Here is a 27,447-nt window from a genome sequence, read left to right on the forward strand (position 1 = left end):
TCACCCACTATATATATCACAAGTGGAAGAAATGTTTCCAATACAACAGTACCATCAGATGGTTCAAAAGAGGAGCTTCACTTCATTTCAAATATTGGAAGTAAAACAAACCAGAAATCAAGAATACAGTATGATTTAATCACTGTGGGTGTGTTTGTTTTGTTGGGGGGGGGGGGTTAATAAAACAAGGAAAATCCAGAGAAGTGGGGTTCCCACAAGGAAAAAGCCTGTTTTAGGTTTGGTGGTTAGGTTTAGGGTTACAGTTAGGATTAGAATTAGGGTTATGGGTTAGATTTAGGAGTTAGGTTAAGGGAAAGTAGGATTTTGAATGGGAATAAATTGTTTGGTCCCCACAAGGATAGTAAAACAAACGTGTGTGTGTGCGAGCATCTTTGTGCATGCACACGTGTGTAAATGACCAAGATTGGGGCTCTGCTTGGCATGTCCACCGCCTACATTGTCCCACTGAAGAACTCCTCATCTGAGCTGGACATTGATGAGAACACGGACATCCTTCTGCTCAGTACAGTGGACCACATCCTGCAATATGTGGACCTGCACTTCCAGGAGAGTGCAGCAACAGAAACTAAAACGGTTTCTTTAAAACAAAGCTGTAAAATGGAGTATAACATAAATATGCATTACATATGCTTATCATGTTTTATTAATTGTTTTAACTATTGTTACCTTGTTAGTCATTGACAGCAGTCTTGAATCGAGTAAAACTAATATGTAGGAGATATTTCAGGCCTGTGTATATGCTGTCTAATGTTTAACCTGTTTTGTCTACTAGAAGTACTCTCACGGGGTTATGGGTCACTGGCCACATGTACGCTGAGTGGACAAACTAGGAACACCTTCCCAATAATGAGTTTCACCCCCTTTGCCCCTCAAAACAGACTCAATTCGTTGGGGGCATGGACTCTCCAATAATTTCATATGTTTATGGTTCTTCAAACCTTGTTCACCATGTGCTATGATAGGAGGCCGGTAAGTAATAAAGCTGCATGCAATAACATAATCTGCAGTACTCCTGACCATAACTTCAGGCCCTAATAGAAGATAGGGTTCCAACTTTAGAGGGAACAGGCTGTGGCAAAGGGAGGATTGTTGTTCAAAGGATGAAGGAGCGCATATTGCCCGATTATTGACCTATTTACAGACTACAAGCACAAACAACCAAATACACAATGGAAACATTCCAGATTTCAGTTTATTAATTAATTTGGTCCCGCTTTAAATGACGTGCAGTTTATAAAGGCTTTCTAAAACCTTCATAAAGCCTTCATAAACACTACATAAATGTGTTACACATCATCTAGAACCGTATGCCATGCTTAATAAAGGGTTCATAAATGTAGCATAACTGTTTGCCATAACCACCAATGTCTAAGGTCAAAACCCACTATGTCAAATATGATACAAACCTGGGCTTTATAAAGGGTGGCATGAGCACCGCTTAATAAAGAGCTTATAAATCATATTAAATTGTGGCTTCACAAAGCATTTATAACCCTGTCATACATCTTGGTAGAGCATTGCAATGGCAGGATATTGGGTTCGATTCCCAGGACCACTCTAAAAGTGTCTGCAAAATGTTATATATTATATTTCACGAAAACATTTCTAGAATGGCCCAAACCTCTTTCCCTCTTAGGGGCATAGTCAATATTGGACTTGACTTCAACTTCCACCAAAATGCTATGCTGCAGGAGAACACAGGCTCTAAAGTGGAGTCATGCAAAGCAAAAAACGTTGGTAGGGCCTTTTACAATCATTTTTTTTTTTCTTGTTGTTGCCTACTTCTTTTTTTTCCACAAATTCCATTTTCTTGGTTTTGTTTTTCCAGGTTTCAGATTTTCCCCATTCTTTCTGGTTTCCCCCAGTTTTTTCACACTTTCTTAATAGAAAAACTACGTTTATTTTTCTGTGTTCACAACAATTCTTAGACCACATCAGGGTTTGACTTTTGAGGTCTGGGAAAAATCTAAGAAACGTATATTTTTAAGTGTAGTTGACCTTTAATTCAGTGAGCAAGCTCTGCACTGTTGTTTTGTTAGCAGGTTTTCTGTAGTGCAGTAAGCACACATGTGATGTGATCCGGCCGCCAATGGAATGGGTGGAGTAAAAGGCTGGCCACATTCCGTATTATTTAGAGCCCCATGAAATGACACCATATATACATACATTCTACAGACCCTATTAAGTATTCCCTGCAATACTTGTACTGCTGCACCCAGAACAGTTACTGCTCTAAGCCAATATGTAGTCTATATATAGTGATTTGCATTGGGAGCATTTATTTGACCTTGGAACATGTTTTAAACACATTTACATTTACATTTTAGTCATTTAGCAGACGCTCTTATCCAGAGCGACTTACAGTAGTGAATGCATACATTTCATACATTTTTTTTTTTTCCTGTGCTGGCCCCCCGTGGGAATCGAACCCACAACCCTGGCGTTGCTAACACCATGCTCTACCAACTGAGCTAAATGTAATGCAAATGTCACTTAAAAATCAATGTTTAATGTTTAGACAATTATTTTTCATATATCATGAATGGTTTTTGAGACTTTTCTACTATTACGTGGGGGACTTTATTTGGAACATTTCCAAAATTCCGTGACAGAGAAGTACTTTTTTAGTGTTGCTGATGAGACGCTGATGATGTGATGAGTTCCCAAATCCAAAACAAGTAAGTTAACCTTTATTTACTGTCATTGAAATGTGTTTGTAGTAGTTAAGTGTTGAGTTAGATTACATACTGTAGCCGCCTCAATCATTATTTCAAATAATGTCGGTGACTTCACAGCAATTACTAGCTAGACAAAATGTTGTTAGCTAACAGGCTCAGCTAAATACATATCACCTAGATACAGACATGTCTCATAGCTTTGTTGTAATAATACGAATTTAATGGAGTTTCCCATATTCCCGTTTCGAGTTTCTTGTGCAGCACAGAAATGCCCTTATCCAGATGGTGTGACAAACGACCTTTCCTAACAGACCTGCTAACTTTGTTGTTCATTTAAGGTTGGAACCAGCACCCAGTACCTCCAGCAAGAAGGGAGGCAAGAACCATTCTTCTGCCAGCTCAGGGACAAGCTACACTATTCACATCCCTGTGTAATGTTCAATGTAATGGCATTGCTGGACTTCTTGAAATGTCATGTATTTGTATTGTTTTAAAAATGTACAAATAAAAATCAATGTACTGTATGGTTTAAACATTTCTTTAATGTTTACTTGTTTTATCTTTTAATGCCAATTCCCTAAGTGTTAATACAGTTGTGTTAACATCATTAAGCCATTATGCATGTGTTATGAATGACCAAAGGCGTCTGACCTTATAGTAAGTTCAGCGTCATATGATATAAGGCATTTATGTATGTGTCATAAATGACCAAAGTAGACTGACTTTAAATGAAGTACAGCGTCATGCGAAGGTGTCTCATTTCAAACTAAGTATTACTGGACACTACATGAAGTGTTAATAAATAGGTTATTAACGTTCTGCTGATTTATGAAGGTTCTCTCATGATCCACAGGTTACTGTAGGGTGTGAGAGGTATTAAATGGGTTGATGGACCTGCAAAGCTTGCGTTTATGTGTCAGAACCAAGATGATTTGGAGTAGTCCAACCTGAGACTACTGCACCAGGTATTCCTCTTCTGTTCCCATGCTGGAGACCAGGGCTCGATTACAACATGTTACAATGGTGCAGATATTTTGTGGCTGATCTTTCAGCAGGGTAGTGGGTGAATGTGTCAAAGACTTGACAGGGCCCAGCACTGTGCGGTATGGCTCGTTATTGTTGTTTGCATGTTTGTGTACTGAGGAACATGTAACTTAGTTCCAGAAGAAAGACACTTTCAATTTCTTTAGGTTGGGGACTTTCATCAAGGTAAGTGTTTTTTGGTGTAATGTTGTTCCCAGGCTATTGCTCACACATCACATTGAAGCCTCGGATATCAACCATTCAAAATTGGCCTTAGTGGGAGTGGCCATAGAATTCTAGAGCAGTGACCTTACTGAGTAAAGTATTTGTCATCGTCACTACTTAACAGAGTCAAAAAGTAATAATTTTGGCTAAACCCTGCCCATTTCCACACTTTATCTTGTTAAAATGTGATTTGAAACCTAACCCTGACAAATGAAGGCCAAGTTTGATGCATTGCTCCATCAGACCTTCTGAGCATTTGGGCGGAAGTGTCTGGGAACGAGATTAGGTATTATGTGTACTAAGATGACAACACTTTAGAGCTTTTGCCATCCTTCAGCACGGCACCCTTTATAAAGCACATGTTTATATCATATTTGACTTAGTGGGTTATATCACATTTGATATAGGTGATTATGTCACACAGTTATGCCACATTTATGAACCCTTTATAAAGCATGACATATGGTTATAGATGCTTTGTAAACATGTATGTACTGCTTATGAAGGCATTATTAAGGCTTTATGAAGCCTTTATAATCTGAACGTAATTTAAAGCGGGACCATTAATTCAAACATAATAGCATTATTATTACAGCATTACATTCATTTCAAGGTATGAATGATAACTGTCTAACCAATAATTAGGCTACATAATAATTAATGAAAGTTATTCTTAAAAAGTGTTACAAAAACTGTTAGCCAATTTATACCCAAACATCCAAAAACAGTGTGCAAGAAGAACTTCCAGAACAGTGATAGTATACTAAAACGTTGAATTGTTTTAGTAATACAGCCCACAAAACATTGCAGGGTGCTGTTAAGAGATAATGATCTGATTTAGTTACATGTAGGCCCGGTCCCATCCAGGGGTGACCCGTACACCTCCACCTCACACAAGGTCAGATACTCCTTCTTCCCTGGAATGACCACGATGACATATCGACCCTCCATGCCGTTACACTGGAAAGTGCTTGAATTGCCACCTGGGATAGAGGAGATCACAGCACACCTGTAGGACAAAACAGAAACAAACTACTAAAGCAACTTCTGATCAATTTCAAATTGATATCTAGCCACTATCTCTAGCCGGCCATCTGCAGTTCAAACAATAAAAAAGCGGACACCCCGCCATTGTTTTGGTAAAAAGCTGAGGGATGAGGCTGGATTAATGTAATCTCTTTCAAATTCCTATGGATGCAAGGACTGACCAACCATGATATCAAAATGATAGTTTTAACAATGTTTTGAGACTATGCAGTGTTTATTTAAATCTACATTGTTTACAAATATTGGAGTAAAACAAGTTTATATTTTGGGTTCTGATGAGTGTTGAACTAAGTTCATGAGGTATTTATGAGCTACATACTTCAAGAATCAATTGGTATAAAATCATTAATTTAAAAGTCCAAAAATGGATGTACCAAACGCAGATTACCCCTTTAAGGTATCCGGTAAGTAAAGTAGGCAGGATAAATGTACTAATATGGTTATAGCTCCACCTTGCCTTCTGATAGGTTAGGTTGGTTTTCCATTGTTTTTTGCTTCAACTAATCTTTAAAACGTATAAAAAGGACCTCAACTCTCCTACAGTAATTCACCTAGGATTATTGATGCCGTTGTCTTTCAGGGAATCTCCAATGCAAATCTCAGCTCCATTGAGTCTGCTGGGTACACTGTCGACTGTGTTGGTGATGATGATGGAGAACACTTTGTAGGTCTTCAGAAGGTCCACCCTCCACCAGGCGTTGATGTCCTCTAGAGTGTGGGTGCAGGACCCTCCTATCCAAATAGCGTTGCGATTCCCATCTATAGCATTGCCTGGAATGCCAAACTCATACAATGACGACTGGGTGGCCTTTCCATATAGAGCCACATTATCTCCTGGACAAAATAGAGCATAATGCACAATAACTATCATCTTATCAATCAATTGTTGGAACTTGTGTAAGCATATTCATGCACTGTAATCATAGAGATTAATGTTAAGACTATGATTACTGAGAATATAACAAAAGTTGTACTTATAACACACTGTTCATAATCTATAACTACATATATTTATACACTACTAGTCAAAGGTTTGGACACACCTACTCATTCCAGGGTTTTTCTTTATTTTACTATTTTCTACATTGTAGAATAATAGTAAAGACATCAAACTATGAAATAACACATATGGAATCATGTAGTAACCAAAAAAGTGTTAAACAAATTGTGACGTCCTGACCATAGAGAACTCTTATTTCCTATGGTAGAGTAGGTCAGGCGTGACTGGGGGGGGATCTAGTTTATTTAGTTCTATGTTTTGGTTATAGTTTCTTTTTTCAATGTTAGGATTTTTGTATGATCCCCAATTAGAGGCAGCTGGTCATCATTGTCTCTAATTGGGCATCATATTTAAGTAGTTGTTTTTCCCAGCTGTGTTTGTGGGAGATTATTTTGAGTTAGTGCATGTTGCACCGCTGTCGTCACGGTTTGTGTTTTGTTTGTAGTTTATTGTTTGTTTTGCAAAGTTTCACATAAAAATTAAAGGATGTGGAACGATACCCACGCTGCGCTTTGGTCTCCTTCTTACGACGAATGTGACAGAATCTCCCACCACCAAAGGACCAAGCAGCGTGGCCAGGAGTGGACATGGGAGGAGATCCTGGACGGCGAGGGGCCCTGGATGCAGATTGGGGAATATCGCTGTCCAAGGGAGGAGATGGAGGCAGCAAAAGAGTAACGGCGACGATACGAGGAATTAGCACGGGGGGGGGCACACGGAGAGATTGTCGGTGTCAGGGTTTAGACCTGAGCCAACTCCTCGTGCTTACCGTGGGGAGCGTGTGACCAGTCAGGCATCGTGTTATGCGATGATGCGCACTGTATCTCCAGTGCGTATTCATAGCCCGGTGCGCACTGTGCCTGCGCCTCGCATTTCCTGGGCTAAAGTGAGCATTCAGCCAGGACGGGTTGTGCCGGCTCAGCGCTCCTGGTCTCCAGTACGCCTCCTTGGTCCAGGATATCCTGCGCCAGCTCTACGCACTGTGTCGCCAGTGCGCATTCACAGCCCAGTTCGTCAGGACGGGTTGTGCCAGCTCCCACGCATCAAGCCTCCAGAGCGCCTCCCAAGTCCAGTACGTCCTGTGCCTGCTCATCGCGCTCGCCCTGAAGTACGTGTCAACAGTCTGGTGCTACCTGTCCCGGCTCCATGCACTAGGCCTCCAGTGCGCCTGCCCAGTCCAGTGCATCCTGTGCCCGCTCTCCGCACTTGCCCTGAGGTGCGTGTTGTCAGTCTGGCGCCACCTGCGCCGGCCCCACGCATCAGGCCTCCAATGCGCCTTCCCATTCAAGAGCTTCCGGCGACAGTTCCCAGTCCAGAGCTTCCGGCGACAGTTCCCAGTCCGGAGATTCCGGCGACAGTTCCCAGTCCGGAGATTCCGGCGACAGTTCCCAGTCCGGAGCTTCCGGCGACGGTTCCCAGTCCGGAGCCTCTAGGCGACGGTTCCCAGTCCGGAGCCTCCGGCAACGGCCCGCAGTCCAGAGCCTCCGGCGACGACCCGCAGTCCGGAGCCTCCAGGGACGGTCTGCAGTCCGGAGTCTCCAGCGACTGGTCTCCTTCCTATGACGAACGTGACACAAATCAAAATATATTTTGATGACAGCTTTGCATTCTCTCAACCAGCTTCATGATGTAGTCACCTGGAATTATTTTCCACCAGTCTTGAAGGAGTTCCCACATGTGCTGAGCACTTGATACCTGCTTTTCCTTCACTAAGTGGTCCAACTCTTCTCAAACCATCTCAATTGGGTCTAGGTCGGGTGATTGTGGAGGCCAGGTCATCTCATGCAGCACTCCATCACTCTCCTTCTTGGCCAAATAGCCCTTACACAGCCTGGAGGTGTGTTTTGGGTCATTGTCCTGTTGAAAAACAAATGATAGTCCCACAAGAGCAAACCAGATGGGATGGCGTATCGCTGCAGAATACTGTAGTAGCCATGCTGGTTAAGTGTGCCTTGAATTCTAAATAAATCATAACAGTGTCACCAGAAAAGCACCCCCACACAATCACACCTCCTCCTCCATGCTTCACGGTGGGAACTACACATGCAGAGATCATGCATTCACCTACTCTGCGTCTCACAAAGACACAGTGGTTGGAAGCAAAAATCTCAAATTTGTACTCATCAGACCAAAGGACAGATTTCCACCGGTCTAATGTCCATTGCTCGTCTTTCTTGGCCCAAGCAAGTCTCTTCTTCTTATTGGTGTCCTTTAGTAGTGGTTTCTTTGCAGCAATTCCACCATGAAGGCCTGATTCACTGTCTCCTCTGAACACTTGATGTTGAGATGTGTCTGTTACTTGAACTCTGTGAAACATTTATTTGGGCTGCAATTTCTGAGGCTGGTAACAATAATGAACTTATCCTCTGCAACAGAGGTAACTCTGGGTCTTCCTTTCCTGTGGCGGTCCTCATGAGAGCCAGTTTCATAATAGCGCTTGATGGTTTTTGCGACTCCCCTTGAAAAAACTTTCAAAGTTCTTGACATTTTCCGTATTGACTGACCTTCATGTCTTAAAGTAATGATGGACTGTCATTTCTCTTTACTTATTTGAGCTGTTCTTGCCATAATATGGACTTGGTACTTAACCAAATAGGGCTATCTTCTGTATACCACCCCTACCTTGTCACAACACAACTGATTGGCTCAAACGCATTAAGAAGGAAAGAAATTCCACAAAATAACTTTAACAAGGCACACCTGGTGACTACCTCATGAAGCTGGTTGAGAGAATGCCAAGAGTGTGCAAAGATGTCATCAAGGCAAACAGTTGCTACTTTGAAGAATCTCAAATATAAAATCTATTTTTGTTTAATACTTTTTTGGTTACTACATGATTCCATATGTTATTTCAAAGTTTTGATGTCTTCTCTATTATTCTACACTGTAGAAAACAGTAAAAATAAAGAAAAACCCTGGAATGATTAGGTGTGTCATGAGCTGGTGCACACCCAGAGAAATTATTATATGTAGAGGAGCTGACTAACGGCGAATTAACTATAAGCTCTAAAAATAATAAAGAGAGTCACACACTCTATATACTGTATAAACTCCCAGTAATTTATTGGGTAAATCACCAACGTTTCGGCATCACTGTGCCTTCTTCAGAGTAATGTCATGAATGCTTGAACCAGGTTATGTAGACAAACAGTGCAATTAATGCAACCAATGACAATAGTGAGGGGTGTGTCATAATTATTAAGTTTATTAGAATGAATTGAGTGAAACTGTTAAAAAACAATAGTTTATAGCATATTGAATATACTAGGCTATTGTTATCATACGTGTCGAGCCACTGAGGTATCAGGCAGCAGCGGTGAGAGAAGCACTGATTTAGGTGAGGGATCAAACCAAAGACCCTGTGATAAAGATTGAGGCCCAGTCCTTGTCAGAGGAGGTGGGATCATAATGCTTCAGCATCTGTACGGTGGTGTGGTATGACATCTGGAGCCAGATCCAACATGTGAGAAAGCTGATGCTTTGAATGTTTGAATGTAGAGGCCGTTCTACAACAAAAAGTCTGAGGTCCACAAAGCGGCACTTTTCATACAAATCATTTGATGAGCATTTGAGTGATGCCCAGAAGAAGATGGAGGTGACATTTTTCAATGTCGTCGTTGATGCTGGAACCTCAGTCCTTCAGGAAAGATTTTCCACATTAGAAAATGTGGGAGAGAAGTTTGGAGTGCTGTCAACCTTCCAAAGTCTCTCAAATGAGGAGTTAACATAGTAATGTGAGGCCCTTAGTAATGTGAGGCCCTTTAGACACTGCACTATAAAGAACACTCAGACTTGGATGGCAGAGAGCTTGCACAGGAACTGAAGAACTTGCCTGACTTGCCGTCGAAGACCATGACCCTGCTTGAGCTGCTGATATTTATACACGAAAGGGAGCGTGTATAAATGTAACCAAATTTGTGGACAGCTCTCAGAATTTGTCTTACTCTTCCAGTGACCGTAGCTGAAGCAGAGAGGATCTTTTCAAAGCTGAAGCTCATCAAATCCTACCTGAGGTCCACCATGTCACAAGAATGCCTTAGTGGCCTTGCTGTCATCAGTATTAACCATGCAATTGCTGGGCAGATTTCTTATGAGGATGTAATTAATGACTTTGCATCAAGGAAGGCAAGGAAGGTCAGGGTTTAGAAGGCAGTTCTGCAATTTAGTTTGTGTGTTTCTTGTTTGAAGAGCAATAGTGGTATAATCAGGTTCTCTTCTTTATAAGTGTGTTATTCTATTTGTGTATTTGTGTGATATAGGATTTGTGCAATTTAGTTTTATTTGTGTGTTGTTTGTTAGCAATAGGGTAATAGTGTAATAATTCGATTCTCTTTAAAAAAAAATGTAGTTATACACTACAATTTGTTTATATTTGTCTTTGTTGCTTCTTTTTGATATTATTGAGTCTTATTTTTGTATGTATCTTTTTATATTTATATAGTTTTAAATGTTATGATTATTTATTTGTGTTGTTCCAAATGTCTGAATAAAAATGACAGTTAAGGGGTGCTGAAGGGGAGGTTCGCCCAGGGATCCATACAAGCTAGAACCACCACTGTTGGTACAGTATATATAAAATATATGAATATAAGTTCTGACCGGTTGGGGCAAGGTAGCCATAAACCTCCACTTCACAGAGTGTCAGAAGTCTTTTCTCTCCTGGTAGAACCACAGTCACATAACGCCCTTTGAAGCCTGGGTCAAAGGCCAGGGTGAGAGAACTGCCGGCTGGAACGGAGGAAATTGTTTTAGCCCTGGAGAGAGAAATGGGTTTTACTGATCTCATTACTGTAAAATAGTGCCTCACGAACTATATAACTTTATTTAAACTAAATAAACATGGCACAGGAGTTGATATGCTGATATCTACAACTGTGCCTGTGTTCTGGTGGTAACCTGTAAGTGGAGTTGAATCTTTTCACCAGCATTGCTTGATTTTATCTGTCCTGCCTGCATGGGTTTTTATGTACAGTATGTCCACTATTTATATTCTGGTCACTCTAATTGAGTTCTTCATGGACATAAACAGCAACACATTGTAAATACAATTTCAAAAACCACAGTATCTTGACTCACAGAGGGTTATGAATGCCATTGTCCACTAAAGAATTTCCTATTCGTATCTCAGCCCCGTTAAGCCTCTCAGGAACAGCATCCCCTCTGTTGGTGACGGTGATGGAGGTGACTATGTAGGTATCAAGCAGGTCCACTCTCCACCAGGGGCTAGTGGATTCATCAGTGGCAGTGCAGGACCCATGATGAAAATGTGAATCGCGGTTCCCATCAATGGCATTGGAGGCATGACTCCAACCGTGCCATGTGTTCTCGATGAGGTCTGACTGTGTAGCTTTTCCACGCAAGGCAACATTTCCTGCAGGGAAACATATCATTGAGTGAGTATGGAGGAGCAATTTAAAGATGCAGTCAAAACAGAATAAACATGTGTTCTAATCTGCTGATAGTCCGGGGCTTTAGCGAAAAAAAACTAATGTTTGGATATACTGTTAATTCAGTAGCCAGATTGTTAGCTAACTAGCTAATGTGGTTAATTGACTGAACAAGGTGTAAACAAATGCCCGACAGTATGCTCGGTAATATGAGTCATATCTTTTTATCTGTTTGTGCTAGAAACAATCCGTTTTCACTGTAGTAATGGTTCAACCATGACAGTAATGAATTTGTGCTCATTTTTATCTCCAGGTCACTTGAAAACAACGGTACAGTGAAGCCTAATAATCACAGTTTTTATCTGGGTGATTATTTTCCTAGGCGCAGAATGCAAAATAAAATGGCAGGTCGCAAAGCAAAATATTTAGGAGCATATGTGACCAAAATGGTAGCATCCACATGAATGTAGAAGTGTTTAGAAACATATTCAATTCTCATTTGCAGAGAGACTCTAAAATGACACAATGGATTTACCAATTAATTTCTATTGGCCACAAAATAATCTCAAACACAACCAAAACAAACTGCAAATGCATCCAACAAGTTTGTATTGTTACAAGCTTGATGTAGTCTTTCTGTGCTAGGAATGTAGGACCACATTTTTTACTTTTGACTACTTTATTTCTAAGAATCTTTAGGGTTGTCAATCATTTTGACCCCTACCTTTGAGAGAAAAAAACATTACTTTTTCTCTGAGCAATTGTAGTAGTATAAAATGCTATAATTAGTGCTTATCCAAAACCAGAAGGTCTGGACATGTATCTAGGAATTGAATACCCATGCTTGTGTTGCACAGCTGAACTTTGCTTGTGATGAAGATTTTGTTTTAAAATGGCTCAGGTCCTGCTACCATCCATGTCTGTTAGACCAATGTCTCCCCCTGTTCCTTTTAACCAGCTAATGGTTTTGTTCATGGGCTTGGTCAAGTGGCATGCATTATAACTTTTTATGGTGTTTTTGGCAGGACCCAGAAGTCTGAGAATTTTTCTCTGATGTTAGCTGGTAGCTTTAATGTCTCGGATGTGAATAGGAATCCACCTAGCGTAGTTTATTCTGTCCAGTGCAAAGAACCAGGGTGCCAAGGCATCTTAATTTTCAACATAAAGACCAAAATCTCTAGTTCTGTGTGCAGTCTTTCAAATTCAAGAACAATGTTCCAGAACTGGAAGGTTAAATACCTGCCTTCTGCGTATTAAAAGAAGAGCATGTGGACTCCAACAACTGAGCGTCTTTCAGGAGTTTTGACAATGAAAGCAGAGTAACTTCTAATATCAACAAGGCAACAGTAAACATGTCTTCCCCCACAAGGGATGCAGTGCAAATTGAACCAATTGAGATATCGCGTGTGACAAACAAATTAAATTTATCTTGTGTGACCAATGCATTGCTTGCTGTTTGGGGTTTTAGGCTGGGTTTCTGTACAGCACTTTGAGATATCAGCTGATGTACGAAGGGCTATATAAATAAATTTGATTTGATTTTTGATTTGATTTGATTTGACCACAGATGATCCATTATATTGACCAGATACTCAAGTGGCCCCTCTGAAAATAAATGTCTTCAAAAATGGAAGGCCGTTAGCCTTCATACTAGTATCTTTAGCTAATCAACTCCCTGTACTCCATTTCATGTGCCAAAGAAAAAACGCCACCTGCTGCAGAAGAATGATTTTGGTCCCATTTATCCCCCTCGTTTCGCTCTCAATGAATATATCTCCCTCCTTGGGCCAATGATCTCTATGGCATGACGCATCATTCACCAAAGTTTCGTGAAAATCGGCCCAATGTCTCTGAGATAAGGACAGATGGATAGACAGAAGGACACCGATCCACAGTCCCCTTTCCGATTTCATCGTGGGGGACAATTAATACATCCCAATGAGCATCTCTATTAAATTTGACGCTTTAATCGGCTCTGTAACGCTTTCAGCACCTTCTGACGGTAAGGCCCCGGACTATGATCCTAGTACATACAGTGCATTCGGAAAGTATTCAGACCCCTTCACTTTTTCCACATTTTGTTACGTTACAGACAAAAATGTATACAATTAAACATTTTCATCATCAATCTACACACAATACCCCATAATGACAAAGCGAAACCAGATTTCTGTTTAAAAAACAGAAATCCCTTTGCTATGAGACTTGAAATTGAGCTCAGGTGTATCCTTTTTCCATTGATCATCCTTGAGATGTTTCTTCAACTTGATTGGAGTCCACCTGTGGTAAATTCAATTGATTGGACATGATTTAGAAAGGTACACACCTGTCTGTATAGTTGACAGTGCATGTCAGAGCAAAAACCAAGTCATGAGGTTGAAGGAATTGTCCGTAGAGATCTGAGACAGGAATGCGTCGAGGCGCAGATCTGGAGAAGGGTCCCAAAACATCCAAGGGCCCCAAGAACACAATGGCCATCATTCTTAAGTGGAAGAAGTTTGGAACCACCAAGACTCTTCCTAGAGCTGGCCGCCCAGCCAAACTGAGCAATCATGTGAGAAGGGCCTTGGTCAGGGAGTGGACCAAGAACCTGATGGTCACTCTGACAGAGCTCCAGAATTCCTCTGTGGAGACGGGAGAAACTTCCAGAAAGACAACCATCTCTGTAGCACTCCAACTATCAGGCCTTTATGGTTGAGTGGCCAGACAGAAGCCACTCCTCAGTAAAAGGCACATGACAACCCGCTTGGAGTTTGCCAAAAGGCAACTAAAGGACTCTCAGACCATGAGAAACAAGATTCGCTGGTCTGATGAAACCAAGACTGAACGTCTGGAGTAAACCAGGCACAGCTCATCACCTGGCAAATATCATCCCTAAGGTGACGCATGGTGGTGGCAGCATCACGCTGCGAGGATGTTTTTCAGAGGCAGGGACTGGAGAACAGTCCGGATCGAGGGAAAGATGAACGGAGCAAAGTACAGAGAGATCATTGATGAAAACCTGCTCCAGCGTGCCCAGGCCCTCAGACTGGGGAGAAGGTTCACCTTCCAGCAGGACAAGGACCCTAAGCACACAGCCAAGACAGCACAGGAGTGGCTTCGGGACAAGTCTCTGAATGTCCTTGACTGACCCAGCCAGAGCCCGGACTTGAACCCGATTGAACATGTCTGGAGATACCTGAAAATCGATGTGCAGCGACGCTCCACATTCAACCTGACAGAGCTTGAGGATCTGCAGAGAAGAATGGGAGAAACTTCCCAAATATACTGTAGGTGCGCCAAACTTGTACTGTAGCGTCATATCCAAGAAGATTTGAGGCTGTAATCGATGCCAAACGTGCTTCAACAAAGTACTGAGTAAAGGGTCTGAATACTTATGTAATAGTAATATTTCAATTTTTTAAGTTTAATACATTGGCACAAATGTCTAAAAACATGTTTTTACTTTGTCATTATAGGGTATTGTGTGTAGATATATTTAATACGTTTTAGAATGAGGCTGTAACGTAACAAAATGTGGAAAAAGTCAAGGGGTCTGAATACTTTCTGAAGGCACTGTAAATCTGCCAGTTGATGTCATAAATTCATTGAGATATAATATAACCTCACTTTTCATAGTAAGAGACCTAGCCCTGCTAATCTAAAGGGCATTATATCTCAACCTAGTCTCAGACCATTTTGTTATATTCTGTATGTAAATTTGTGACAATTTGTTTAGTATGATATGTTATGTTTCGTACGTTTCGTATGTCCATCACACATTTCTGTCACGTCCTGGCCAGTATAAAGGTTAATTAGTATTGTAGTTTGGTCAGGACGTGGCAGAGGGTATTCGTTTTATGTGGTTCGGGGTAGTGTGTTTTGTTGAAGGGGCATTTGGTTTAAGTATTCCAGGGTTTTTGGGCACTGTTTGGTTTTCAGGTATTCTATGTTTAGTCTAGTATGTCTGTTTCTATGTTTGGTTAATTGGGGTTGGGACTCTCAGTTGAAGGCAGGTGTTGTCTATCTGCCTTTGATTGAGAGTCCCATATATTAGGGTGTGTTTGTGTTTGTTATTTGGGGGTGATTGTTCTGTGTTGAGCCTTATGCTTTGCCAGACTGTTTGTTGTTGTTGTTGTTGTTGTTGTTGTTGTTGTTGTTGTTGTTGTTGTTGTTGTTGTTGTTGTTGTTGTTGTTGTTGTTCGTTCGTTCGTTCTAGTGGTTTGTTATTTTGGTATTCATTTTGAAAATAAATAAACGTCAAGATGAGCCTGCACTTACCTGCTGCGTTTTGGTCCTCCTTCACCGACGACAACCGTGACAGAATCACCCACCATTCCAGGACCAAGCAGCAGAGGAAGGAGCAGAGGAATTTCGAGTTGGACTGGCGGGAGAAGTGGACCTGGGAGAAAGTGCTGGACGGGGCCGGACCTTGGCACCAGGCTGGGGATTATCGCCGCCCGCAGTGGGAAATTGAGGCAGCCAAGGCAGAGAGGCGGAGGTACGAGGCCATGGACGCGCTGAGGGTGAAGCACGAGAGGCACCCCCAAGATTTTTTTTGGGGGGGGCACACGGGTAGTTTGGCTAGGCATAGGAAGAGCCGGAAGCCAGCTACCCGTGGTTATATGGAGGAGCGTATGGGGTGGAGAGCGCCATGTTTCGCTGAGGAGCGCACTATCTCACCCATACGCACGCACAGTCCGGTGCGCGCTATTCCAGCCCCTCGCAGGTGCCGTGCTAGAGCGGGCATCCAGCCTGGTAGGAGGATGCCTGCGCAGCGCATCTGGTCGCCGGTACGCCTCCGAGGACCAGGCTACCCAACTCCCGCTCTACGCACGGCTACCATCAGGCCCCTGCACAGCCCAGTCTGCCCTGTACGAGCACCCCGCTCGTACAGGGCTACTAGTTCCATCCAGCCAAGACGGGTTGTGCAGGAGGTAAGATCAAGACCGACTGTGCGCCTCCATAGCCCTGGGTTTCCAGCTCCTGTCTCTCGTGCGAACCCGGAAGTGCGTCAACCCAGTCCGACTCGTCCTGTTCCCGCTCCCCGCACTAGCCTGGAGGTGCGTGTTCAAAATCTGGTAAGCCCAGTACCAGCACCACACACCAGGCTTCAAGTGCGTAAACCCAGCCTCACCAGTCAACAGTCAACAGAGCTGCCCGCCAGTCAACAGTCGTCATCAGAGCTGCCCGCCAGTCAACAGTCGTCATCAGAGCTGCCCGCCAGTCAACAGTCGTCATCAGAGCTGCCCGCCAGTCAACAGTCGTCATCAGAGCTGCCCGCTAGTCAACAGTCGTCGGAGCTGCCCGCCAGTCAACAGTCGTCGGAGCTGCCCGCCAGTCAACAGTCGTCGGAGCTGCCCGCCAGTCAGCAGTCGTCGGAGCTGCCCGCCAGTCAACAGTCGTCGGAGCTGCCCGCCAGTCAACAGTCGTCAGAGCTGCCCGCCAGTCAACAGTCGTCGGAGCTGCCCGCCAGTCGACAGTCGCCGGAGTGGCCAGACTGCGCTGAACTGCCGGAGTGGCCAGACTGCGCTGAACTGCCGGAGTGGCCAGACTGCGCTGAACTGCCGGAGTGGCCAGACTGCCCTGAACTGCCGGAGTGGCCAGACTGCCCTGAACTGCCGGAGTGGCCAGACTGCCCTGAACTGCCGGAGTGGCCAGACTGCCCTGAACTGCCGGAGTGGCCAGACTGCCCTGAACTGCCGGAGTGGCCAGACTGCCCAGACTGTCCTGAACTGCCAGACTGCCCAGACTGTCCCGAACTGCCAGACTGCCCAGACTGTCCCGAACTGCCAGACTGCCCAGACTGTCCCGAACTGCCAGACTGCCCAGACTGTCCCGAACTGCCAGACTGGCCCGACTGCCCCCCGGCGACGCCAGAGTGGCCCGACAGCCTGGAACGGCCGGAACCAGAGCCACCTCCAGATATAGGTGGGTTGGGGAGGGGGGGGTGTAGCACAGTGCCGTCGTTGACGGCAGCCACCCTCCCTTCCCTCCCTTTAGTAGAGGGGAATTTTGGTTTTGTTGTTTGGGTTGTTTTTTAGTTTTTTTTTAAGGTGCTTCCGGGGTTAGCACCTTTAAGGGGGGGGTACTGTCACGTCCTGGCCAGTATAAAGGTTAATTAGTATTGTAGTTTGGTCAGGACGTGGCAGAGGGTATTCGTTTTATGTGGTTCGGGGTGGTGTGTTTTGTTGAAGGGGCATTTGGTTTAAGTATTCCGGGGTTTTTGGGCACTGTTTGGTTTTCAGGTATTCTATGTTTAGTCTAGTATGTCTGTTTCTATGTTTGGTTAATTGGGGTTGGGACTCTCAGTTGAAGGCAGGTGTTGTCTATCTGCCTTTGATTGAGAGTCCCATATATTAGGGTGTGTTTGTGTTTGTTATTTGGGGGTGATTGTTCTGTGTTGAGCCTTATGCTTTGCCAGACTGTTTGTTGTTCTTCGTTCGTTCTAGTGGTTTGTTATTTTGGTATTCATTTTGAAAATAAATAAACGTCAAGATGAGCCTGCACTTACCTGCTGCGTTTTGGTCCTCCTTCACCGACGACAACCGTGACAATTTCATATGATATGTTACGAATTTGCAAAACATACAATACATTACAAATTCCCTAAATGTATTATATGTTACAAATTTGATAAATGTATGATATGTTACGAATTTGCTAAAAATATGATACATTACAAATTCTAGCTAGGTGGCTAACATTAGCTAGCTCACTAACGTTAGCTAGGCTAGGGTTTAGGGTTAAGGGTAAAGTTTAGGAGTTAGGTTAAAGGGTTAAGGTTAGGGTTACGTGATGGGTTAGCTAAAAGGTTAGGGTTTGGAGAAGGGTTAGCTAACGTGCCAAGTATATGCAAAGTTGCTAAAAAGTAGTAAGTTGAAAAGTTGCTAATTAGCTAAAATGCTAGAGTGGTCCATTAAGAGATTCGAACACGCAAGCTTTGGCTCGCTAGGCGTTCGCGTTATACACCCATCATCCATCCATCCACCACAACAAACCACCCTACTTTTGTTTTTGCGATACATAACTGTGTCTTATGCAACTATACCAAACATAACATGTCATACTAAATGGAGTGTCTCAGATTTATGTACAGAATACTGCTCTGAGACTAAATGCTCTGAGTTAAAAGGAGGAAACGGAATTAAAGATGTGATTACTTGGGACGGTCGGGCCAATAGAGCATGCCAGTCCCAGGAGAGTCAACAAGAGGAACATCATGGTTGATCTCATCATCCTGCAGGAAAAGCCCAGAGCAAGTCAACGGGTCTGATAGGAACCAGTCTACAGAAACATTGACACGAACACTGAAACAATCTGTAGGCTGCAATTCAATCACAATTGATATTTTTTTTATCAATTTAGCTCACATGAACATAGAAAAACATTTCAAATATTGTTGTAATCACTTCATAAGAAGAACGATAAACACCAAGAGAGTCCATTTTGGGTAGTGTCATTTAACATTTTTTTACTGTTCATTTAAACTCATTTTAACACTCTGTCATAAAGATGTGTAACAGGGCTGATGTGTTATGCTCAACCCACTCAGTTTTCCACCATGTTTTTATTAATAAAAAAGTAATCACCATATTAATACGAAATGGCGCCGGAACAGAAGGCAGATGTTTTCGTGCCCCCAACTGATTGTGTTTTTTTGTTTGTCTATCTGCATTGTTTGTCTTTTTTTTTTTTACTATTTTTGTACATAACGTTCCCGCTACCGTCTCTTATGACCGAAAATATCTTCTAGACATCAGTAGTGCGATTACTCACCACTGACTAGCAGAATCATTTTTCTTCTTTCATGACTATGACAAGCCCGAGGTGGAGGATATACGGCTCCCTTGGGAACAGGCCCCGAGCCCCGTGATCTGCGTGAAGAGGAGGCAGAGAAAGAGAGGCCGGAGGGTGGGCTGACTTCTGAGGAGTAGGAGGCGATCGAATAAACCCCCACTCCCCTCAATTCTGCTCGCGAACATGCAATCTTTGGACAATAAAATGGACGAGGTATTGGGAAGATTAAACTACCAACGGGACATTAAAACCTGTAACATCTTATGCTTCATGGAGTCGTGGCTGAACGACAAGGGGTGGCGGTCTGTGTATTTCTGTAAACAACAGCTGGTGCACGATATCTAAGGAAGTCTTGAGCCATTGCTCGCCTGAGGTAGAGTTTCTCATGATAAGCTGCAGACCACATAACCTGCCGAGAGAGTTCTCATCTATATTCTTTGTAGCTGTTTACATACCACCACAGTCAGAGGCTGGCACTAAGATAGCATTGAATGAGCTGTATTCCACCATAAGTAAACAAGAAAACGCTCACCCAGAGGCGGCGCTCCCAGTAGCCGGGGACTTTAATGTAGGGGAACTTAAATCCGTTTTACCTAATTCTATCAACATGTTAAATGTGCAACCAGAGGGAAAATAACTCTGGACCACCTATACTCCACACACAGAGATGCATACAAAGCTCCCTCACCCTCCATTTGGCAAATCTGACCATAATTCTATCCTTCTGATTCCTGCTTTCAAGCAAAAATCAAAGCAGGAAGCACCAGTGACTAGATCAATAAAAAAGTGGTCAGATGAAGCAGATGCTAAAATACAGGACTGTTTTGCTAGCACAGACTGGAATATGTTCCCGGGATTCCTCCAATGGCATTGAGGAGTACACCACATCTGTCATTGGCTTCATCAATAAGTGCATCGATGAAGTCGTCCCCACAGTGACCGTACGTACATACCCCAACCAGAAACCATGGATTACAGGCAGCATCTGCACTGAGCTGAAGGCTAGAGCTGCCGCTTTCAAGGAGCGGGAGGCTCGTGTCTAACCCGGAAGCTTATAAGAAATCCCGCTATGCCCACCAACGAACCATCAAACAGGCAAAGCATCAATACAGGACTAAGATCGAGTCCTACTACCCCGGCTCTGACGCTCGTCGGATGTGGTAGGGCCTGCAAACCATTACAGACTACAAAGGGAAGCACAGCCGAAAGCTGCCCAGTGACACGAGCCTACCGGATGAGCTAAACTACTTCTATGCTCGCTTTGAGGCAAATAACACTGAAACATGCATGAGAGCACCATCTGTACAGGAAGACTGTGTGATCATGCTCTCCGCAGCCAATGTGAATAACACCTTTAGACAGGTCAACATTCACAAGGCTGCAGGGCCAGACGGAATACCAGGACGTGTACTGCGAGCATGTGCTGACCAACTTGCAAGTGTCTTCACTGACATTTTCAACCTCTCCCTGTCCGAGTCTGTAATACCAACATGTTTTAAGCAGACCACCATAGTGTCTGTGCCCAAGAACACTAACCTGTTGGGATTAGGGGGCAGTATTTACACGGCCGGATAAAAAAACGTACCGATTTAATCTGGTTATTACTACTGCCCAGAAACTAGAATATGCATATAATTATTGGCTTTGGATAGAAAAGACCCTAAAGTTTCTAAAACTGTTTGAATGGTGTCTGTGAGTATAACAGAACTCATATGGCAGGCAAAAACCTGAGAAGATTCTGTACAGGAAGTGCCCTCTCTGACCATTCCTTGAGCTTCTTGACTCTGTTTATTGAAGACTGAGGATCTTTGCTGTAACGTGTCACTTCCTACGGCTCCCATAGGCTCTCAGAAGGCGGGAAAAAGCTGAATGATGTAATTCCAGCCACTGGCTGAAAAACATTAGCGCTTTTGGCAAGTGCTCTATCAGAGGACAATGGGCTGAGGCGCGTGCACGAGTCGACCCCATGTTTTATTTTCTTTCGTCTTTGAACGTAAACACGCTTTCCCGGTCGGAATATTATCGCTTTTTTACGAGAAAAATGGCATACAAATTGATTTTAAACAGTGGTTGACATGCTTCGAAGTACGGTAATGGAATATTTAGAATTTTTTTGTCACGAAATGCGTCGTGCGCGTCACCCTTCTTTACCATTCGGATAGTGTCTTGAACGCACGAACAAAACAGAGGATATTTGGATATAACTATGGATTATTTTGAACCAAACCAACATTTGTTATTGAAGTAGAAGTCCTGGGAGTGCATTCTGACGACGACAGCAAAGGTAATAACATTTTTCTTATAGTAAATCTGATTTTAGTGAGTGCTAATCTTGGTGGGTGTCTAAATAGCTAGCCTTGTGATGCCGGGCTATCTACTGAGAATATTGCAAAATGTGCTTTCACCGAAAAGCTATTTTAAAATCGGACATAGCGAGTGCATAGAGGAGTTCTGTATCTATAATTCTTAAAATAATTGTTATGTTTTTTGTGAACGTTTATCGTGAGTAATTTAGTAAATTCACCGGAAGTTTGCGGGGGGTATGCTAGTTCTGAACGTCACATGCTAATGTAAAAAGCTGGTTTTTGATATAAATATGAACTTGATTGAACAAAACATGCATGTATTGTATAACATAATGTCCTAGGGTTGTCATCTGATGAAGATCATCAAAGGTTAGTGCTGCATTTAGCTGTGGTTTGGGTTTATGTAACATTATATGCTAGCTTGAAAAATGGGTGTCTGATTATTTCTGGCTGGGTACTCTGCTGACATAATCTAATGTTTTGCTTTCGTTGTAAAGCCTTTTTGAAATCGGACAGTGTGGTTAGATTAACGGGAGTCTTGTCTTTAAAATGGTGTAAAATAGTCATATGTTTGAGAAATTGAAGTAATAGCATTTCTAAGGTATTTGAATAACGCGCCACGGGATTCAACTGGCTGTTGAGTAGGTGGGACGATTTCGTCCCGCCGACCCTAGAGAGGTTAAGATAACCTGCCCAAATGGCGTTCCGACCCGTAGCACTCACGTCTGTAGCCATGAAGTGCTTTGAAAGGCTGGTCATGGCTCACATCAACACCATCATCCCAGAAACCCTAGACCCACTCCAATTTGGGTACCGCCCTAACAGATCCACAGATGATGCAGTCTCAATTGCACGCCACACTGCCCTTTCCCACCTGGACAAAAGGAACACCTCCTTGAGAATGCTATTCATTGACTACAGCTCAACGTTCAACACCATAGTGCCCTCAAAGCTCATCAATAAGCTAAGAACCTTGAGACTAAACACCTTCCATTACAACTGGATCCTGGACTTCCTGACGTTCCACCCCCAGGTGGCAAGGGTAGGTAACAACACATCCACCACGCTGATCCTCAACACAGGGGCCCCTCAGTGGTGCGTGCTCAGTCCCCTCCTGTACTCCCTGTTCACTCATGACTGCACGGCCAGGCATGACACCAACACTATCATTAAATTTGCCGATGACACAACAGTGGTAGGCCTAATCACCGACAACAATGAGACAGCCTATAGGGAGGAGGTCAGAGACCTGGCCGTGTGGTGCCAGGAAAACAACCTCTCCCTCAACATGATCAAGACAAAGGAGATGATTGTGGACTTCAGGAAAAAGAGGACCGAGCACTTCCCCATTCACATCAACGGGGCTGCAGTGGAGCAGGTTGAGAGCCTCAAGTTCCTTGGTGTCCACATCACCAACAAACTAACATGATTCAAGCACACCATGACAGTCGTGAAGCGGGCATGACAGAACCTATTCCCCCTCAGGAGACTGAAAAGATTTGGCATGGGTCCTCAGAGGTTCTATAGCTGCACCATCGAGAGCATCCTGACTGGTTGCATCACTGCCTGGTATGGCAACTGCTCGGCCTCCGACCGCAAGGCACTTCAGAGGGTAATGAGAACGGCCCAGTACATCACTGGGGCCAAGCTTCCTGCCATCCAGGACCTCTATACCAGGCAGTGTCAGAGGAAGGCCCTGAAAATTGTCAAAGACTCCAGCCACCCTAGTCATAGACTGTTCTCTCTGCTACCACATGGCAAGCGGTACCGCAGCACCAAGTCTAGGTCCAAGAGGCTTCTAAACACCTTCTACCCCCAAGCCATAAGACTCCTGAATATCTAGTCAAATGGCTACCCAGACTATTCACATAGCCCCCCGTTCCCTCTCCACACCATTGCCACTCTCTGTTGTCATCTATGCATAGTCATTTTTTTTATTAACTCTACCTACATGTACATAGTACCTCAACTAACCGGTGCCCCGCACATTGACTCTGTACCGGCACCCCCCTGTATATATTGTTATTTTTTACTGCACCTCTTTAATTACTTGTTACTTTTATCTCTTATTCTTATCCGTATTTTTTTAACTGCTCTGTCGGTTAGGGGCTCGTAAGTAAGTGTTTCACTGTAAGGTCTACCTGTTGTATTCGGCGCATGTGACTAATAAAATTTGATGTGATTTGATTTGAAAGTTCAGTTCCCTTAAAACTTCTTTGGGATAGGGGGCGGTATTTTGACGTCCGGATGAAAAGCGTGTCCAAAGTAAACTGCCTGCCACCTAGGCCCATATAATTGGTAGATTTGGATAGAAAACACTCTAAAGTTTCTAAAACTGTTAAAATAATGTCTGTGAGTATAACAGAACTGAATTGGCAGGCGAAACCCCGAGGATAAACCATAAAAAATAAAAAATAAATCAGCATACCACTGATTTCAATGCCTGGCACTTTCATAATAGGGCGAAATCGTCCCCGATTGCAGTTCCTAGTGCTTCCACTAGATGTCAATAGTCTTTAGAAAGAGTTTCAGGCTGGTTTTTGTAAAAATGAGGGAGAAGTTGTAGTTTTTCTAGTGGCTCCCATTTTGAATGTAGTGTTTCCAAGCGTATGGTCGAGAGAGCACATTCTTTTGGTTTATCTCCGGTAAAGACAATAACGATTTTCTGTCTTAAATTGTATTGTTTATTTGCGTATTAGGGTACCTAAGGATTGATTATAATCGTTGATTGACTTGTTTGGATAAGTTTATTGGTAACGTTTGGGATTCATTTTGTATGCATTTTGAAGGAAGGAAACCGAGTGGATTATTGACTGAAGCGCGCCAGCAAAACTGAGTTTTTATGGACATAAAGAAGGAATTTATCGAACAAAAGGATCATTTGTAATGTAACTGGGACATTTTGGAGTGCCAACAGAAGAAGATCTTGTAAGGTAAGGCATATATTATATTGCTATTTCTGACTTTCGTGTCGCAACTTCCTGGTTGAAAATGATTTGTTATGCATTTGTGTGCTTGACGCTGTCCTCAGATAATCGCATGGTTTGCTTTTGCCGTAAAGCCTTTTTGAAATCTGACACCTTGGCTGGATTAACAACAAGTTAAGCTGTATTTTGATGTATTGCACTTGTGATTTCATGAAAGTTGAATATTTATAGTAATTTAATTTGAATTTTGCGCTCTGCAATTTCACCGGCTGTTGGCCAGATGGGACGCTAATGTCCCACCTATCCCAAAGAAGTTTTAACAGGGTTGACCTTGAAAATGAGAGTCAAACGTAAATGAATCACTAATCTCGTGAAATTAATAATAATCTTCGGAAATGACATTGTCAAAGCAACAAAGTAACGAGGGCTTTACAATGATGGTGAAAACTGCGACATTTTCAGGTAAAAATCTTCGTCAGAAAAGGGACATGTCAAAATGCTGATTTTTGGCTGTTTAGAAATACTTTATTCATATATTGAATTTTCCATGTAAACTTTAAAGGGCACTTATTTTATTATAACAGTCTTTTACATTTCTGCACAATTTCTACTTAATTAAGAATGTAATTCAAGAGAGTATAGTATTAGCGGAGAGAACAATGAGAGGTGCTGCATTACTCTTAGCACTATTCTCTCTTTTCGTAACCTTGCTACTTTTTTAAATAGAATACAAGTCTTTCAGTATAAAATACTGTCTCTTTGCAATCACAGCCTCCTTGCAAACACATCAGCATGCATTTAAGTAAAGGATTGGATTATGGGAACATCACGCCCATCTGAATTCAACCCACTGCTGAATTATGACATTATTATTATTCCATAACTGTTATGTAAATCAACAGTTAATGTGTGGTTGTGTAAGGTAGAAAATATAACGTAATAGAAGACAATTCCAAATAGTATTAGATTGTAATATCCTCTTACCTTCACACTCAACAAAAATAAGGTCACTGTTGATGTTGATGTTGATGTAGGTAAAAGCTCTGTAGACAACTAAATCTGACTGATTCATTTATACACCAGTCACAAAGTCAATGACCCTGCCCAGCCCCCTCGTCTCCAAGGACATCCTCCAAACAATTTACCATACCATGATAACTAGTCAACTGCACTACTGTGCCATAGTTTGACTTCCAGCCCTACATCAGTGCGATAAGACAGGTGTCAATCAGCTCAGGTTAATCATCAACCGGGCTGCTTGTATCAAGAACGGGCATTCATGGAGGGAACACAAGATACTTTTGTAAAATGCTGGAATCTAACCACTGACGGACAGGATCCGTTACAACATCCTATTGACGTTTCTTTGGGACCATTATAGACATCCTGACAACTGATACACTGAATGTCCTGAGAACGTCCTAAAATCATCCTTATCTGGTCCTGAATGATGTCCCAGGACCATAGAGGGAACTAGACAAAAGCAGACTACAAGAACTAGAAGACTACAAGAACGGCCCTGGCTGTCCCAGGACACCATGTGGGAGAGCTGCTGGCAGGTATTGGAGGACTTTATACTCAAGGGGACTTTGTTGTTTGCTATGAGTAAATATGTGGGTTTATTTATTTTTGTGTGAAACATTTGCTTTTGGTGGATCCTTGTTGCAACCTGCCTATTGGCCTACAGTGACGACTGTAAACCATGACGTATGAAAATACATGTTAAAAATATACTTTTTCGCTCTGCCTGCTCAACTCACTTTTCCACCCTGTGACATAATCATTGAGATAAAGAACTAAAACATGATTCCAACTTATGGCGAAATACAGACAGTATAACTGAATGATCAGGATATCGTGATTTTGAAGGGAATAACAGGAAACATCTACACATGTGTAACGTGTTACAGAGTAGTGTCACGTCCTGACCAGTAGAAGGGGTCATTTGTCATTGTAGTATGGTCAGGGCGTGGCAGGGGGTGTTGTTTTTGTGTGTTTTGGGGTTGGTTTGTTTAGAGGGGATTTGTTCTAGTTTTCATTTTCTATGTTCATTTTCTGTGTGGCCGAGTATGGTTTCCAATCAGAGGCAGGTGTCTTTCGTTGTCTCTGATTGGAAGCCATACTTAGGCAGCCCTTTTTTCCTTTGGGTTTGTGGGTGGTTGTTTTCTGTATAGCCTGTGTGCCTTACGGAACTGTTTCGTCATTTGTTTATTTTGTTTGAGTGTTCTCTCTAAATAAAGAAAGAAGATGAGCACTATACCCGCTGCGCCTTGGTCTGTCTCTTACGATGCTTATGACAGTGGTTGTATACTTTGCTACTTATAGAATCTCAAGAGCATGTACAAAAGCAGGCAACATATTGCTTGTATACTTATTCCACATCAGATATTTTACTGCAGTTGATGACTACATTCAATTAGATAAAAGTAGACTAAAAGTGTCTTATTATAAAATTACTTCAACGTTTACTTATGGTCCTGGTACAATTACAATCCACACTCTTATACATGACCAAGTGAATGTCTATACAGTATGTGCGTGTGTGCATGCTTGTGTGCGTGCGTGCGCAGGTGACTTAGCTAAATGTCTTGGTTTTGAGAATTGAAAAACATAGGGTTAGGCCATAGTATTCCAATCTAAATATCTTTGATAATTGCATTCTATGTGAAACCAATAAATGCTTCTGAAACGTAGGTGTTGTGTTACACTTTATCTTCTCCAAACACATTAACATACAATACAGAACAATGATAGGAGCCATTACAGTAAGTACAGTTTCAAAAAAACAGATCTAAATGAATGTACTCAATATAACTATATTTACAGTGTGAAATAAAAATTCTAAACTGTTAATACATTTAAACATGGATTTTTCCCTACACATACACTCTTAGAAGAAAAGGAGCTATCTAGAACCTTAAAGGGTTCTTTGGCTGTCCCCATAGGAGAACCCTTTGAAGAACCATCTTTGGTTCCAGGTAGAACCCTTTTGGGTTCCATGTAGAACCCTTTTGGGTTCCATGTAAAACCCTGTTCCACATGGAGCCCAAAAGG

General features: G+C 42.6%; 1 protein-coding gene and 1 non-coding gene across 6 annotated transcripts; both read right to left on the reverse strand.

The window, feature by feature from the left end:
- Positions 1 to 1,195: 1,195 nt before the first annotated feature.
- Positions 1,196 to 25,607, reverse strand: LOC106581121 (fucolectin-6). 5 transcript variants are annotated; one of them, XM_014162917.2, is made up of 7 exons: positions 25,378 to 25,433; positions 19,140 to 19,237; positions 18,524 to 18,600; positions 11,071 to 11,365; positions 10,594 to 10,748; positions 5,546 to 5,828; positions 1,196 to 4,956 (listed from the first exon to the last, which is right to left on the reverse strand). In XM_014162917.2, the coding sequence occupies exons 3-7, from the start codon at positions 18,597 to 18,599 to the stop codon at positions 4,785 to 4,787; spliced, it is 981 nt and encodes a 326-aa protein (XP_014018392.2). In that variant the 5' UTR covers position 18,600; positions 19,140 to 19,237; positions 25,378 to 25,433; the 3' UTR covers positions 1,196 to 4,784. The 5 variants fall into 5 exon arrangements, with proteins under 5 accessions (XP_014018392.2, XP_014018370.2, XP_014018381.2 ...); XM_014162895.2 differs by lacking the exon at positions 19,140 to 19,237 and having other exon boundaries at positions 25,378 to 25,607; XM_014162906.2 differs by lacking the exon at positions 19,140 to 19,237 and having other exon boundaries at positions 18,524 to 18,647; positions 25,378 to 25,557.
- On the reverse strand, positions 2,430 to 2,505 carry trnaa-agc (transfer RNA alanine (anticodon AGC)). The gene has a single exon. It is a non-coding gene; the product is annotated as a tRNA-Ala (tRNA).
- Positions 25,608 to 27,447: the final 1,840 nt, after the last annotated feature.

Source organism: Salmo salar, chromosome ssa02, assembly GCF_905237065.1.
Source record: "Salmo salar chromosome ssa02, Ssal_v3.1, whole genome shotgun sequence".
Taxonomy (NCBI): Eukaryota; Metazoa; Chordata; class Actinopteri; order Salmoniformes; family Salmonidae; genus Salmo; species Salmo salar.